This window comes from Dioscorea cayenensis, chromosome 11 (genome assembly GCF_009730915.1).
Source record: "Dioscorea cayenensis subsp. rotundata cultivar TDr96_F1 chromosome 11, TDr96_F1_v2_PseudoChromosome.rev07_lg8_w22 25.fasta, whole genome shotgun sequence".
Classification (NCBI taxonomy): domain Eukaryota; kingdom Viridiplantae; phylum Streptophyta; class Magnoliopsida; order Dioscoreales; family Dioscoreaceae; genus Dioscorea; species Dioscorea cayenensis.
In genome coordinates, this window is record NC_052481.1 from 6,239,083 (window position 1) to 6,254,673 (window position 15,591).

Below are 15,591 nucleotides of genomic sequence, written 5' to 3' on the forward strand. Positions count from 1 at the left end.
TTTTTAAAACTTTACTTAATTAATCTTTGTGATGATTTAAAAATAAAAAACATAAATATAAATGAATAATTTTATTAATTGATTAGTATTATTATATTTTTTTCACTTGAGAAAAATATTGCATCAGTAAAATATGAGTAAGGCACCTACTCATTCTATCATTGTATATTTTTTGAAATATTTTTTAAAATTTTTATCATTAATATTTAATAATAAATCCAATGCGTCAGTTTATGGGTCAGCCCGTTGGATTAGCCAAAAAAAATTCCAAAAGAGTCGGTCCGCCGGTCGACCTATTATTTAAAAATGATATTCATATCCAATCCAAGGTTTGTTTGGGTTAGGCTTGAGCTGATCCGTTAAACATTAATTTTGGATTGGATTTGGATCAGACTTAGATGGGGCTTGGGGCCGGTCCATAGGCCTTGGGCTAAATGATGAGAGTGATGACATATGGCTCCCTCCGCTCACAGCACCAAGCCTGCACATGTCTCAGTCAAGTCTTAGTCTAGTGTGGCTCTACATCAGTGCATTGCTCGATCAACCTAGGCTGTCTCAACCCTCGGTCACCTCTTCGTCTAACTCTAACTCGACCATCGCTCAAGAAGTCATTGATCCTTGTCAAGATCCCTGCATTGAACAGTTACAGTTGGTCCTCTAAAAATAACTTTTATCATATATTTATTGCCTACCATTTGGCTCATTTGGAAATCCAGGTATGCATGTAATTTTAAGGACACTTATTTGGACTTTGCTTTGATTGCTGGGAGGACAGTTGAGCATGCATTAGAATGGTTCAGGAAGCATCTTTATAACTTCCTACATGTCCTGGTATGTTTTTTTCTACTCACAGATGGCCATCAGATTTATGAGCATGCTCTGGTGCTGCTGCAGCTTTTGCATTTATGATTTCTAACACAAAAGGCTTTGCTTGCAGGTTCCTTGGTGATTTGTGCCAGATCCAGTTAACTTATTGAAGCCATTGCAATGAAAGCTGCTTCTAGTGCATTTTGGGTGCTGGAACTGTAAGATCAACTCCATTTTTGCGGACTACACAAACCTCGTCAACTTAAAGAATACCCTTTTTATTATACACCAAAAAAAAAAAAAACAAATAAAGGAGTGAAAGAAACCTAACTGATGACATGGGCATTATGCTAAAAGAATAATGATTTCCAATGATAACAAAAACTGAAGTTATACACAAACTAAAAACACAAAAAGGGAAACAGGGGAAAATAAATACAATAAACAAAGACAAGTGAAGCCTAGAGACTTATGAATTCATTGGACTTCTTATGCATTCATTGGTCTTCATTATAAATTATAAATAAGCATATACTATACAAAACCAGAACTAAAGAGAGCAACCCAAAACATTACTACTAACCAAAAGCCTAGTATTCCCTTTCATTTCTTTACTGTCTCATAGCACACACATCTAAACTAGCAACTAGCAACTAGCAAAGCCATTAAAACATAAGCATAGCAATCTCCAGCAGAGATTGTTTCATAAAGGTAAAAACAAAAGGGATATATATATATATACACACAAGATAGAGGGCACTCCTAAGTCCTAAGTCTAACAGAGCTTATTCTGGGCAACTGCATGGCATAACTCATCCTCGTAGAACAGAACTCTGTTGGAAGCCATGGCCTTAAAGACTGGTCTTGGTAAACCTGGTGGCACTGCTGCACATCTTGAAGGTAATGAATCTGGGAAGAGAACAGCTGCAATTTGCTTGATGTCCATATGATGATGACGAGAAGGGCGAGGTCCCTGCCTTGGCGCTTTGGGTGTGCGAGGACTAGGCGCCCAGATTGATCTCCCATTGGCCTTGCTGTAAGCATTTTCAGAATGTGGAATCGATAGAGTGATTAAGTTTACATTTTAATTGAGGTGTTGTGGATTTTTTACCTTGTGAATGGCCAATGCTCTGTTGGGAGTGGTGTTTTTGTTCTAAGCAACTCCTGTCGAGACCGATCTGGAGTTGTGTAGTTGAAATAGAATTGCCTTGCATGAAGAACCTGGGGTAAAATTTCAACCATGAACATTAGATTGCAAGCAAACCAGATGAATGCTTACAACCAAGAGGTACACTAAAAGGAAAAGAAGCACAGAATGCTAAAACACAGGTTGGTAAATCCAACATTATTTGGTCGTGATCATCATAATAACAGCCAGCTAGAACTTGCATAGTAATATGAATCGGAAGTGTTTGAGGCCTTAAAACAAATAAACATAAAACTTGAACACTTTTAATAAGTATAACTAAACATATAAAATTAGCATTCTAAAGATATAAAATATTGACTGCTTAATTTGAGGGGGTTATGAGGTCATAGAATTTAAAAACTCAAGAATAAGACTAATCTTCAAGTAAAAACTTAGATTTCAGTTTCTAGATACAAACTAATATTTAAAAGCAACAATTTTGTTCTTCTGGAAAATTGCAACGGAATTATGTTAATCAATATGAAAGAGAAACAAGCATTTAGAAAACAGATACTTGATGAGAGAGTTTATCTTTTTAAATTAACATAGTTATAAAGAAAGCTTGTATAAAGAATATGCGCCAAATATGATGGTTTGAATTGGTAGAATAAAGTTGGCATTTCAACTAGCAAGTTATGACAGTTTTCTTGCACAACCAATGCCAGATTAAAGAAGCAGGTGGACTTACAGCCTTTCTAATTCTCTGAGAAACATGGAATACAGCCTTCAATTGGTCATGGTGCAAATGGCACATGATTTTAACCTACACAAAACAAAACCATCAAATATTATAAGATAAACATATTAGCCAAGCTCACTAAACTGTAATGAAGAAAAGTTTTATGAATAGCTTTTGAATGTGGCATACTAGTAGGTCCATAGGAAGAGACTCGAGCCTTGAGTGAGAACTATTCAGACCAAGTACTGGTGTTTTAGGACTTGCTGGCAATTTGTCGGCCTTAATTCTATCAACTAGTCCTGGAGGTGACTGAAAAGTGCTCCTGATTGGAGATGCAATTGGAGAACTAATATCAATGGCAAGTTCTGCACGACGTAGAACCATCTTTGCCTTCTTCGATTCAAGGGAAGCCTTTCTCTTGGCAATTTCAGCAGAGGATCTAGTTGTTGTTCTGCTGTCACGAAGTTGAGCAAGTGCACCAGGCTTGAGATACCTGTTTCTCGCATTTTTTACAATTTTCTTCTGCTTGTAAGCCATGGAATTTGGTTATTGAATCCTCCCCCAAGAAAAGTTTACTCTTCAGTGAGGCAAGAAGCTCTTCTTTGCTGCAATCAACTCCTTAAATCTTCAATCAAAAGAGGGGCAATTAAACTCCATTTTATACAAATTCATGGCATAGCTTGATTTAGCCCTTTGAACCCAAAAAAAAAAAAAAATGTGTAACTTTTTTTAACAGCCGATCAAAAATGAATATTCATAAATGAAGAATATATATATATATATATATATTAACTAAAACTATATAGTCAACATCCTCAGCATCATCTCCAAACAAAGTTCTAGCCAATTGTTCAGAGACCACTTGAAGATTTCTGGGAAAAAGAAAACATAGGATGAGCCAATAAATAACCAATAGGTTAACCAGTTACTTGAACACTTTACAGGTTAAGAGCATATAGCTTTATGGTCATATTATCACTTCCAAGATATAGCCACATGAATATTACCATAATACTCAAGAACATAATGAACATCCTCAAAATTGCAAGGAGACATGCCTAAAGTTTTATATCAGCGAAATGCATATTCAGACTCTTCTATGCCTATAGAGAGTTAACCGCGGACAGAAAGAGATAAAAATCTAATTTGATCTAAGAACATTTCAAGGCCACCATACAAAGAATAGAATTCTTACTAAACTTAAAACTTAATAGATCAAAAACAAACCTAAGGGAATGAAGATCAGTTGGTAAGGATAATGGTGCTCCATAGGACAACTAACTTACGATTTTCTAAAAAAAAGTAGAAATTTAGTGACAGAAACAACATTAACCTATTCAAAGATTACCTCTTTTCATAAATGAAGAGCAATGCACTTCATACCAAAAACACAGCCATTATCCAAAGAATCATTTCTAAACAAAGTTCTGGCTGACTGTCCAGAAATAGTTTGAAGATTTCTAAGGAGGGCAAAAGGACTAATACATCACCAGTAGATCAACCAGGCAGAAAAAGATAGCACAAAACATAAAAAACAATAATGAAACCAAGTTTAGAATCAGCCGCAAATGAAAACATATTCTGATAAATTTCGTTTTTAATAGTTAATAAATAAGGAGCTGCAATGTTATTTCGCAGAGAAAGGCCACAAGAATGCAAAAACACAAGAATGCCTAAAGTCTCAGTACCATCAGAAGACAATTTCAAATTATTTAAAGCACATACAAAGTTAGGGTCAAAAAGCAGGATGAAATGACCATTTGCATTTAGGATCCACTCTCTAGGAGAGACACAAGTTATACACTAGAAATATTGACAAGCTCTAGAATGTGATCCAAAAGACAGAAATGGTACATGAAAAAAGAAAAGAAATAAAAGCTTCTTTTGTTCATTTGCTTTGTTTGCTTATACATGTTATTAACCTCATTTTATAAAACAAAAGAAAAAAAAACTCTATTTAAAAAGGAGGAGGCCAACTAAAGAGGCGAAATTAGCCAAGAAGCTAGCTCCTCAGAGTATAGTAGGAACAAACTTCTCAAAGAACAAGAACTTAGCATTGTAAAGTAGCATATCAAATCTACTTTCTCAAATTATTTACTTTTCCTACTTTACATCCACATCCTCTACAAAACTCTTCATTCCACTCCACATCAAACATTAATTAAGAAAAAAAAAAATCATACAGCTCAACTAATTCCTCATTGCAAACAAAGAAACATCCATTTTCCCATCAACATGCTTCCAAATTCCAAACCAGACCTAAAATGCAAGCCAAACCTATCATACCTTCAACAAAATCCATGCCAACAATAAAACCCAGAGCCAAATCAGCTCCAGCAGCCTCCACCAATCCCCACACCTGCAACCCAAGCGCATCAGAACCCAAACCCTAGAACCCCAACACACACACCAAAAAAAAGGGGGAAAGTCCCAGAAACAACAAGAGAGAAGATCAATAGAATCGAAATACCATACCGAAATGGAGCAAACGAATTCAGATAGGATTGGATGGAGGCGAGCGCCGGAGCGGTCCAAAACCCTAGAGAAAACCCTAGGTTTTGGGGGAGAGAGAGAGAGAGAGAGAAATGGCGCTGGAGCGAGGGAAACAATAAATTTTGGGCGTGAGCTTTCTCGATTTTGAAATTCCCAATTTTTCCCGCCAAATTATTATTATTTTTTTTCAGATGGTACCGCTTCCGCATCCAACGGCGGATCGCACTCCGTTACGAAATTACTACAATGGCCTCCGAGTTGGTGGTTGGATTTCGAGGTGATCGTTTGGGTAGTTTAGTCATTTCAGAATAAGATGTTTTTTTTTATGATGATGTGTTTCTGGAACTGTTGGATGGTGAGGAACTTGCATTGAGATTTGTGCTGAGATTGATTTAGTCGTCAGATATTTAAGGATCAGGGAGACCTCGTGATTTGATATTTTAAATTTTAACTGAATTTTTTATTTTATTTTATTTATTTATATATTGTATTTTTCTCTGATTTTATATGAGTTAAAATTTAAATCAATCTGTCACTAAAAACACAAACATCCTAATTAAGTAATCAGTGTCAATAAACTAAAAATAACCTATGTAATTAAAACTTTTAAAAATGATTTGCATACCAGTTTTAATTTTAATAAAAAAAATTAATTAGTTTAGTCAATAAATTCATTATGATTATTATGATAGAATTGTTATTAAACTAATGTAAAGATTATTAATTTGTTAAAATTGTTAAATAATTTGATTAGAAAATTTTATGTATTCATTTAAAATGTAAATTTGCATATGTATTTCAAAAAATCATACTTACATATTCATGTATGTGTTTTTAGAGAAATTCGCATGTATGCACATAAATATAAAAATAACTATTTGCATATATGTTATATATATATATATATAATTATATTTGTATTTATATAAGTATAATATTTTCTAAGGGCATATACGTGAATATGCGTTTTTATAGGAATTTAGAGTGTTGTTTATACATATTTTAATTATGATTGTTCATAAATATTTTATTTATATTATTATATATATAAAGATATAGTTTTTTTTTTCAGTTAAATAAGTATTTTGATAAAATGAAATGGTAAGTGACTTTAAAATTTTAGTTAAGACTTTCGTATGATTATTAATAAAAGTCATAATTTTTAGAATTTTTTTCAACAACAGCCTTCAAAATTTTCAAAATTACAAAAATTATCTGGTTGACGGGAAAAAAATAGTCCACACAAATACTAATTTTTATGAAAAAATTACCAACTTTCCTTAAAAAAATGGAAAATATTTATATTCATTTCATATTAATTAATGTATAAATTATTTGAAATACCATACCCTTCATATTAAATAAAACTTATCTGTAAGATTTTAATTAAAAAAAACCTATGCCAAATACTAAGAACTTTATTTGCAAACTTACCTATGAGGTTTTATTATATTTATCAAAAATCGCGGTTTTAAACCATTTCTAACCCAAAACTCTATATTTGGAGCTTCAGTACTCAAAAATACATCTTCTACAGTGATAAAGTGACACATTATTCAATTTGCTTATCTTCTAGCATTGGAAAGTATCACATTATTCAATTTGCTTATCTTCAGGCATTGGGAAGTGTGATAAGATAGGGTTTGATAGGATGAATTCAAATCCAATGGTGTGGATGTAGATGAAATCCATCCGACGGTTGGTAAGAAGATATGGTGGCACATTATTCAATTTGCTTATCTTCTGGTATTGGGAAGTGTTACATTATTCAATTTGCTTATCTTCTTGCATTGGGAAGTGTCACATTATTCAATTTGTTTATCTTCTGACATTGGGAAGTGTGATAAGATAGGGTTTCATTCGATGGTTGATAAGAAGATAAGGTGGCACATTATTCAATTTGTTTATCTTATGGCATTGGGAAGTGTCACATTATTCAATTTGCTTAGCTTTAAGCATTGAGAAGTGTGATAAAATATAGTTCGATAGGATGATTTCAAATCCAATAGTGTGGATACAAATGAAATCCATTCAATGGTTGATAAGAAGATAAGGTGGTACATTATTCAATTATTGTGTTGCCTATGTAAACAACTTCATGTCATCTCTCATTCCAACTATTATTATCAAAAAAATCTCTCTTTCAATGTAACCCAAGAAAAATGTCTAAACAATCTCGTAGTTCGGGGTACTCTCATTATAAAGATGTCCACCTTTGTAAAATTTACATGAAAATTACTCAAGACCCCCATTATTGGTACGAACCAGTCTTTAGAACAATTATGGTCTTGAATGGAGGGAAAATACAATTTGACAAGAGATAAGTCTTGGGTGGAATGTTCTGTTCGGTCTTTACAATGTCAGATGCAAACAATAGAGAAAGTAGTGAAAATTTTGAACGAATGTATTCGACAGATGGAAATTTTGAATCCAAGCGGTGCATTAGACCAAGATATTGTAAGTATTTTATATATTTTATTCTTCGTAAGTTTATATTTTTATAAATACATAACTCTGAAATCATTTTACAGATGAATCGAGCAAAGAGGATGTTTTTGGATGATCCTAACTACTGAAAGGGTTCAAGTTTGATCATGTGTGGCACATTGTGAGGAACTTTGAGAAGTTTAAAGATAATGTTATGACATCTAGATAAATTACTCGAAAGCATGCATTTGACTATGTATCATCAGAATTTAAAAATCCCACACCAGAATCTCAAGCACTAGAATCTCCTGGATTTTCTCAATTTTCTTTTAACTTAAACGATGGTGTTGGTGGCTCACCTTCTAAAAGCCCAATCGGACAAAAGAAAGCCAAATTGAAGAAAAAAATGGATGACAAAGTGACATCTTTTCTTAGTCGTCTAAAAGATGATAACTCCAAGATTATGGAGATGTTAGAGAAGACTAATGCAGATCGACAAATGTTCATAGAAATGCAGAGTAAAAATCTTGCTTTTCAACAAATGAGATATGAGGACAAGATTTTGATGTGAGATTTGAATTCTATCACTGATCCAAATATTCGTGCTTGTATACAAGCACAACAACAAGAAATTTTATAAAAAAAAAGAGGTCATTTTCAACATCCACCCTCTTCTGGATCTAATATGTTTAATGACATATTCGGCAATATTAGTGAAAGTGGTGATAACATGCCAGACTATTAGCCCCATCTACTTCAAACTTTATATTTGTATTTTGGCTATTGTCGTTTTTTTTTATCGATGATAATGTACGTTTTAATATTTTTTTTCCTATGTTTTTATTATTATTCATGTAATTTTCGTTAATTTTAATAAATTAATATTGCACGAATTATTTTCTTTAATTTTATATTTCTTATTAATTAAAAAATATAAACTTAAATTATAAGTTATCAATCTAATTAAAATATAAAATTATAAATATAATTTTTAAAAAAAAAATTTAAAAAACAAAATTAAAAAAAGAAAGAAAATTAAATCAAAATAGAAATAAAAAATAAAATTTAAAAAATATAACGCATCTACATTGGCGCACAATATCCCGCGTGCCACTGTAGTAAAAACTAAATTTGGCGCAGGGTATTGTGCTCGGTTGGCGGGCCTCTACACTAAATTTAAAGTTTTTCTTCAAATTTGAAGGCCAGTTGGAGATGCCCTTAATAATTTCATGGCTTTTTTGGGAGGCTCAAACAGATGACCCAAACATGTATAGCGCAATTTTTTTTTTATCTTTTTCATTCATTGTGACATTATTAAGTTTATTTGTGTATTTTAAAAGCATGCTTCTTATTTTCATGTTTTAAATGTATTAAATTAGTATTTCGAAATTTTTATTTACACATTGATTTTTTATTATTTAAAAATTAGTTTTACCCCAATTAATAATATGTTTGGAGTGAAGGTTTAGGGTTTGGGGGGGGGAAGCATGCTTCTTATTTTCATGTTTTAAATGTATTAAATTAGTATTTCGAAATTTTTATTTGCACATTGATTTTTTATTATTTAAAAATTAGTTTTACCCCAATTAATAATATGTTTGGAGTGAAGGTTTAGGGTTTTGGGGGGGGGAACTAAATTAAAGAGAGGATTAATGAAGGTTAAGATAAATCCTTCCTTTATTTGGATAATTTTTTTTAATTTAATGAAAAACTCTAACTCGCTGAAACCTCACTTTTCTTGACCTCCGATTTGGGATGGTGTGGAAGGGCAGGACCTCTATAAAAATTTTGTAACTTTTAAAAAGACTATAATGCCTTTAATTTTGTTAATTAATTACATATCCTTACTTTATAATAAGAGTATAGTTAGAAAACCATATTATGATATCATTTATTTTCCTTTCCTTCTCTAGCCAAATAAGGTTTATCAAATAACCTTTTTTTTATATTTTCTTCCTTAAAATTTAATTATCCACACAAAAGTTCAATCATTTGTTTCATGTCTTTAATTTTTCTTCTTTCCCTCTCCATTTCCCTTTCTTTACTTTCCCATCTACATTGGATACAAACACTATGTAAGGGTCTATTTGATTTGCATATAAGTACAGCATAAACAGTATATGGTCAAGATATAATAAGTACTTATATTGTTTTATTTTGATGTTCAATAGACATTACAAAATTTTTTATATTATTTTCTATTTAATTCACATAAGTTTTGGAAAACAGTACGAAATTACTATCATAACATTGATTCCGTACTCTTGTATGTGGCACAAAATTATGTGTTGAATGAAGTACATAATTTTTTGTGGTATTTTTTTATATGGAACTTCTGTATCTAGCACCCAACATTTAATTTACAGAAGTTCCATATAAAATGTTTCACCCTTGTAATGAAGATTACTAGTAATTCGTCTTGAAGTTTTACAAACATAGATGGTGTGTATAATTTACTTGTTTTTTCTTCAATAGCTACATGAAGCATTAAAGATAGTTGCACATGATTTATTTTAAATTCATCTTCAATTTCTTTCTCTTGGCATTTGACTAGTGCCTTATCAACATCTTAAACAAAATCCAATAACAACATTTTTCTAATCAAATATCCCTTGAAAAATTTGATTATACTTTTACTTCATTGAATGGTAGAGATATATATTTGCACAGAGAAGTCATATGAATATTAAATAATCCATTAAGTTATTTTCTTTCAAATCATAGTTAGTAAGCAACTCATTCTCAACATTCAGTTATTTTCTTTCAAATCATAGTTAGTAAGCAACTCAATCCAATTTTTTTTTTAAAAAATCTCCAATGGTTTCAAGAGTCCTTGCATAATAACTCAAATCTTGTCCAAACTTGGATCCTCTTTTAAATAGTTTACCTAAGTTGCTTTTACACTTTGAAAAATATGGCATGAGTAAAAGTGATAAATAGTATCTAGTAAAGCTATGTGCAATTGCAACACTAACAGCTAAATCTTGATTAATGAGAACTATTTTAAGATGACATCCTTTCATTGATTGCGGGCAATTCTCAAGTACCCAAAGAAGAGAATATTCTTTTTCATCCAAAATCTATGTGCACTCAAATAATATAGTTTATAGATGGTTATTAACCTCTATAATCGGACCAAATAGCATTTCATATTCATTTGTTCCATAAGTTAGATCAAAGCAGACTACATCACTAAAGTAGCTATAATCCATCATATACCCTGCATAACTCCAAAATATATTTGTTAATTTTCCATTCATGTCATAATGTATTGGATAAAAAAGGAAAGGGCTCTTTATTTGCATTTCATACAAGTAATCTAGGAACCTTTGTGAATCTTCTATAGAAAATTCTATTTTAGTATGGACATAATTCCTTGCATCTTGCTCAATGAATCTAACATTTCGACTCTTTTGAGATTCTTCCAAAAGATAATTCATCACAAGATTAGTTCTACTGTCTAGCGTCTTATTTCATGAGTCATACCTCTTTTTCACTAATTTTCCTATGTAATAGTAGAAGATGGCATTTCTTGGAGTTGCTAGTATATGATTATGTTCCTCAACAAACTTAGAAACAACCATGATCCATTTGTGCTTTTATTTACTAAAAGGCTAGCATTGCAACCCCAACATGTTTCACACCGATGCCCTTTTTTTTAACTTTTGTTTTTTAATCTTTCCTCTTTATAACCTTCTTTAGAGCAGTACAAGTGTAACCCAATAACATGGCCATATTTGTAATACCCTGAACCTTTGGATATTTACTGGAAAAATATATTCAGAGTATTATTACAATTACAGTAAAATTTTTCTACAGAGTAATCTTGTTGAGAAACCCCAAGTGGAAAAATTAAGGACCTAAATGTAAAATTTTTAAAAGATTTTGGGTTAAAGAGTAATAGAAAAAGAATTGATATGAAATGTTTCTGGAAACCAAGGACTGAAAGGTAAGGATGTAGGGATCTTTTTGAAATATTGTGTTATAATACAGGGACCATTGGATAATTTGAAAGGACCGTGTGAGAATACTATTTCATAATTCAGGGACCATTGGTTAGTTTTCAGAGACTGTTTTGTAAGAAATTATATTTTGAGGGACTACAAGTAAATTTTGGCTGAAAACTTAAGTTGGAGAAAAATCTAGAGTTTGAGGTTTGTTCATCTTCTTCTCCATCTTACCGCTACAGTAACCCGTGAGAGGGAAAAAAAAATGATGAAATGAGGAGAAAAATGGGACATTTGAGGTGGAGGATTGGAGATCACCGGAGGGAGCTTGCCGGAGGGATGGTTTTACTTGATAAGAGTTTTTCTTGGTGTATTTTTGATGAATTTGTGTATGTATGCATGTATATATGTATATATTATTGATTTGATGAAGATGATGATGGATTTGAGTAGGAAAAACATGTTTAATGGTTATAGATGATTGTTGCTTCAAGTTGTTCTTGAAAAACCTTGTATTCATGATGAATCTAGCTTGAATGAAAGATGAGATTTTCGGTTTTACTGTAACATTACTGTAGCACCGAGATTATGATTTGATTTGGTTAATTAAGTTGATGATTATGATGATTAAGGTGTTAATGATGATTGTTAGATTGGAATTGGTTGAGTTAGCCAAATTGATTTGGTTGAATCAAACCAAGTTAGAATTGATTTGGTTGAGTTGAATTGAATTGATTGAGTTGAGTTTGATTTGGTTTAACCAAGTTCATTTTAATTGAATTTGAATTGGGTTTGGATGAGAATTGAAGTAGTTGGGTTTAATTGAATTGATCTGGTCTGGGTTTGATCAAATCAAGTTGAGTGTGGTTGGACTTGAATTGTTTGGTTGAATTAGGTTGGTTGAAATTGATTTGGGTTTGGTTTGGATGTTGGGCTGAACCAATTCAAGGAAAAAAAATTGGGTTCGGTTGAACCAAGGTGGTTCAACAGAATTTGTATAAGAATTGAGTTGGTTCAAGACTGGTTGGCTAGATTGAGGCTGGTTCAGTGAATTTGAGCTTGGTTCAGTGGAATTGAGGTTGGTTCAGATTGGTTCAGAATGGTCTAGCCCAAATTGAGTTGGTTTAAGTGTAATTGGAGACCGGTTTAAGTATGCAAGATTGTGTTTTAACCTATTAACCTATTGGAGTGAGTGAGCCAATTAGAGAGTCGGTTATTGATTTCATGTATTTTCTGTTGGGTTCAATTACGTTTTTAGTTGTCATAATTATTTATTTTTACTATGTTATCCTGTTAGGTGTTGATTAGGCTTGGGAGAGAGTTCCAGGTCTAGCAAAAAACCCAAAGGAGACCAGGTGAGTTGATAGTGGCTATTATTTAAATTATTGGAAAATTATTATTATTTTGGAAGTAATTATTTGATTATTATTATTTTGAAATAATTATTTAATGGCTAGTATTTTGGAAATGATAGTTTAATTATTTCATTTTATTATGTTTAATTGTGTATACTGTTGAAATGTACTTATATTTATTATTATTTATTTGCCGTTGATGTGTCATGATGATCGTATTGATATACATAATTTTGTATAATTATATGTATTTTCAAATAGTGAAAATACACGTATATATGATTTAATTATTTGGTTCATGTGTTTATTTTTTATGGTTACATATGCTTTGATTTGGAATGATTTGTGAAACTATGTGAGCATATTAAAAATGTTTTATCGGCATTATTAGTGGAATTGGTTTTCATTCCTGGTATAGGAATGGTATCGTGGATCTGGGCTTTACTGGTATTATGTATTGTTATACTTTTGGCATTGGCTTTGTGGAAAATAATGTTTATTTCCGTGATGTGAATGCTTGTCCTGGATAAGGATCCTCTGATATGATTTATACCGATTGTATTACTGCTATGTTTATTTGATGGTTTGGACGGTGACGGCGGGCTAAGGCCCGACTACTGCAGTAGTGGGTCCCCACGGGTCAGCCTTTAGAGGTGGCATGGTGGACTTGAGTGTTGATTTCTACGAGGGCCAGTTCAGGTGGGAGCGTAGAGCGCTGCCTGGATATTCATCGGGTAGCCGGGGTCACCGACCGGTGAACAGATGGGTTAACGTTAAGGACATGAGTTCCTTGACGGCTCGAACCCTAGCAGCGCCACGGCGAAGGTTTAGAGAGTTTTCTAGACCATGTTATCTTTGGGTGAGTGTTGGGTATTGCTTTATTTTTGAATTTGAGATTTATGTTATTTTTTTGAATTGTGATGAGGGCAGTCTCTCACAAAATTTGTGTTTTCTGAGAAAATCGAATTGATGTTGATTTCTGTTGAATTTCAGTTTCAAAAGCTCTTTAAAGTTGCATTTTTCTAAAATTCTGGTATTTGTGAAAGTTGGGAAAATTATTTGAGAAATTGATCTTATATGCTTTATATATATTACTTTTAAATTATTTGAAATTATTGAGCCACTATCGACCAACTGAATGTGCTGTAGTTGCAGGAGAAGGACCTTAGTAGATCACCGTTCGACTATAGAGCTAGTCAGGGTTGAATCCAGGACTGCAGTAGGTCCCCCGTTTCTTTCTTTCTTGTTATTGGTGTTGTGATCTTGTAGCGGTTGTACCCGCAAATTTAAGTAGTTATACTTGTTGTATTTACGTATTTGAACCTGTAGTTGGTGTAAAATTGTAAATTGTGATTTGTAAGTCTGATTTGGTTTCTGAGAGGTGTCAAGTTTCCAGTTAAAAAAAAAATTTTAACTGATGGGTGCCACATTTACCTCAGTAGAAGGAGTGGGTGTGACAATATTTCTCTGATTTTCTCATTCTTTTATTCTCACATTGAACCTTTTTTGGTATATATACATGACGATTATAGCACTCACAACCCTCATCTATAGAATTAAAAACCATACCAACATGTGGTTTGAAAGAAATTTCTTTTTAATAAATATTTGCTTATATAACATTTTCATTGTTATCTTCTACTCGCAATTTGTTTTGTTCCTAGACTTTATCTTCTATTAAAGGCTAATTTCATTTTCTTTTCTCCAACTCAAATTGACTTACATTTTATAAGTACTCATCTACTTTTTATGCTTTGAAACTAACCTTTGTATCTAGTTGATATTTGCCATTTTATGCAAATATTTTAAAAAAAAAAGTATATTTTTTATTGGAAAAACATACTAATTTGTTATTACCTAGAAAACATGAAAACAATCCACTAACTAGAAAAAAAACAGATAAGACATATGGATAGCTATTCCATACGGCGTTTGAGAGACATTATTTTTAACACTTAATTCATTGTTAATATATGTTACTGTAAAGTTCATTTGTTTTTATAGATTCTAAAACAATTTTAATTTATCCTTTTTTTAAATATCAATAAAATCAACAATTTATGGAAATTTTTTCAAAGATAAAACTTAGATTCTAAAAGAAAAAGAAAACAAGGAACACAAATTAATTTGTTATATTTAGTTAAATCTTTTTTCCTTCTTAGGTGAATTGATTCCTTTCTATGATTAATGTTTTTCTTTTGAAAGAAAATAACATTATATATTCTTATTTTTTAAAAAATAAAATAAAATGAATGTGATGGAAGCATTTAATAATTTGTTTAACAAAAAAAAGTTTGATTTATTCTTAATACTTATTTTAATGTAAATTAGAAGTATTTATTATAAATAAAAAACTTATAGACGTGGATAAATCACATCTTGATTCCATCATAACTCCTTAGAACTAGTCCATGGGATCATATTGTGATATAGGCCATGTTTAGAAATGTTTATGTAAAAATAAGTAAATAATTAATGTTCTTGAAAATATTTGTGCCAAGCTTTTTTAGTGTTTTTATAATAAATTGTTAAACACAAAGATTTTGGCATGGTAAAAACACCAAAATAATTTCATAAAATATGTATTTGTTTAAAAGAACCATATGAGAATGCTTAATGTTAACCATTCTTATTATTATTTTAAAATTTCTATATTATATATTATTTATAAAGTATTTATTTTTTAATTTAGGT

At 31.5% G+C, this 15,591-nt stretch overlaps 1 protein-coding gene across 1 annotated transcript; it reads right to left on the bottom strand.

Annotated features, from left to right (window-relative positions):
- Positions 1-1,283: 1,283 nt before the first annotated feature.
- On the bottom strand, positions 1,284-5,270 carry LOC120271919 (F-box protein At4g35930). The gene is made up of 6 exons (XM_039278603.1): positions 5,151-5,270; positions 4,962-5,034; positions 2,865-3,300; positions 2,685-2,759; positions 1,919-2,028; positions 1,284-1,841 (listed from the first exon to the last, which is right to left on the bottom strand). Exons 3-6 carry the CDS (start codon positions 3,210-3,212, stop codon positions 1,583-1,585), a joined length of 792 nt encoding a protein of 263 aa, XP_039134537.1. The 5' UTR covers positions 3,213-3,300; positions 4,962-5,034; positions 5,151-5,270; the 3' UTR covers positions 1,284-1,582.
- Between the last annotated feature and the right edge of the window lie 10,321 nt (positions 5,271-15,591).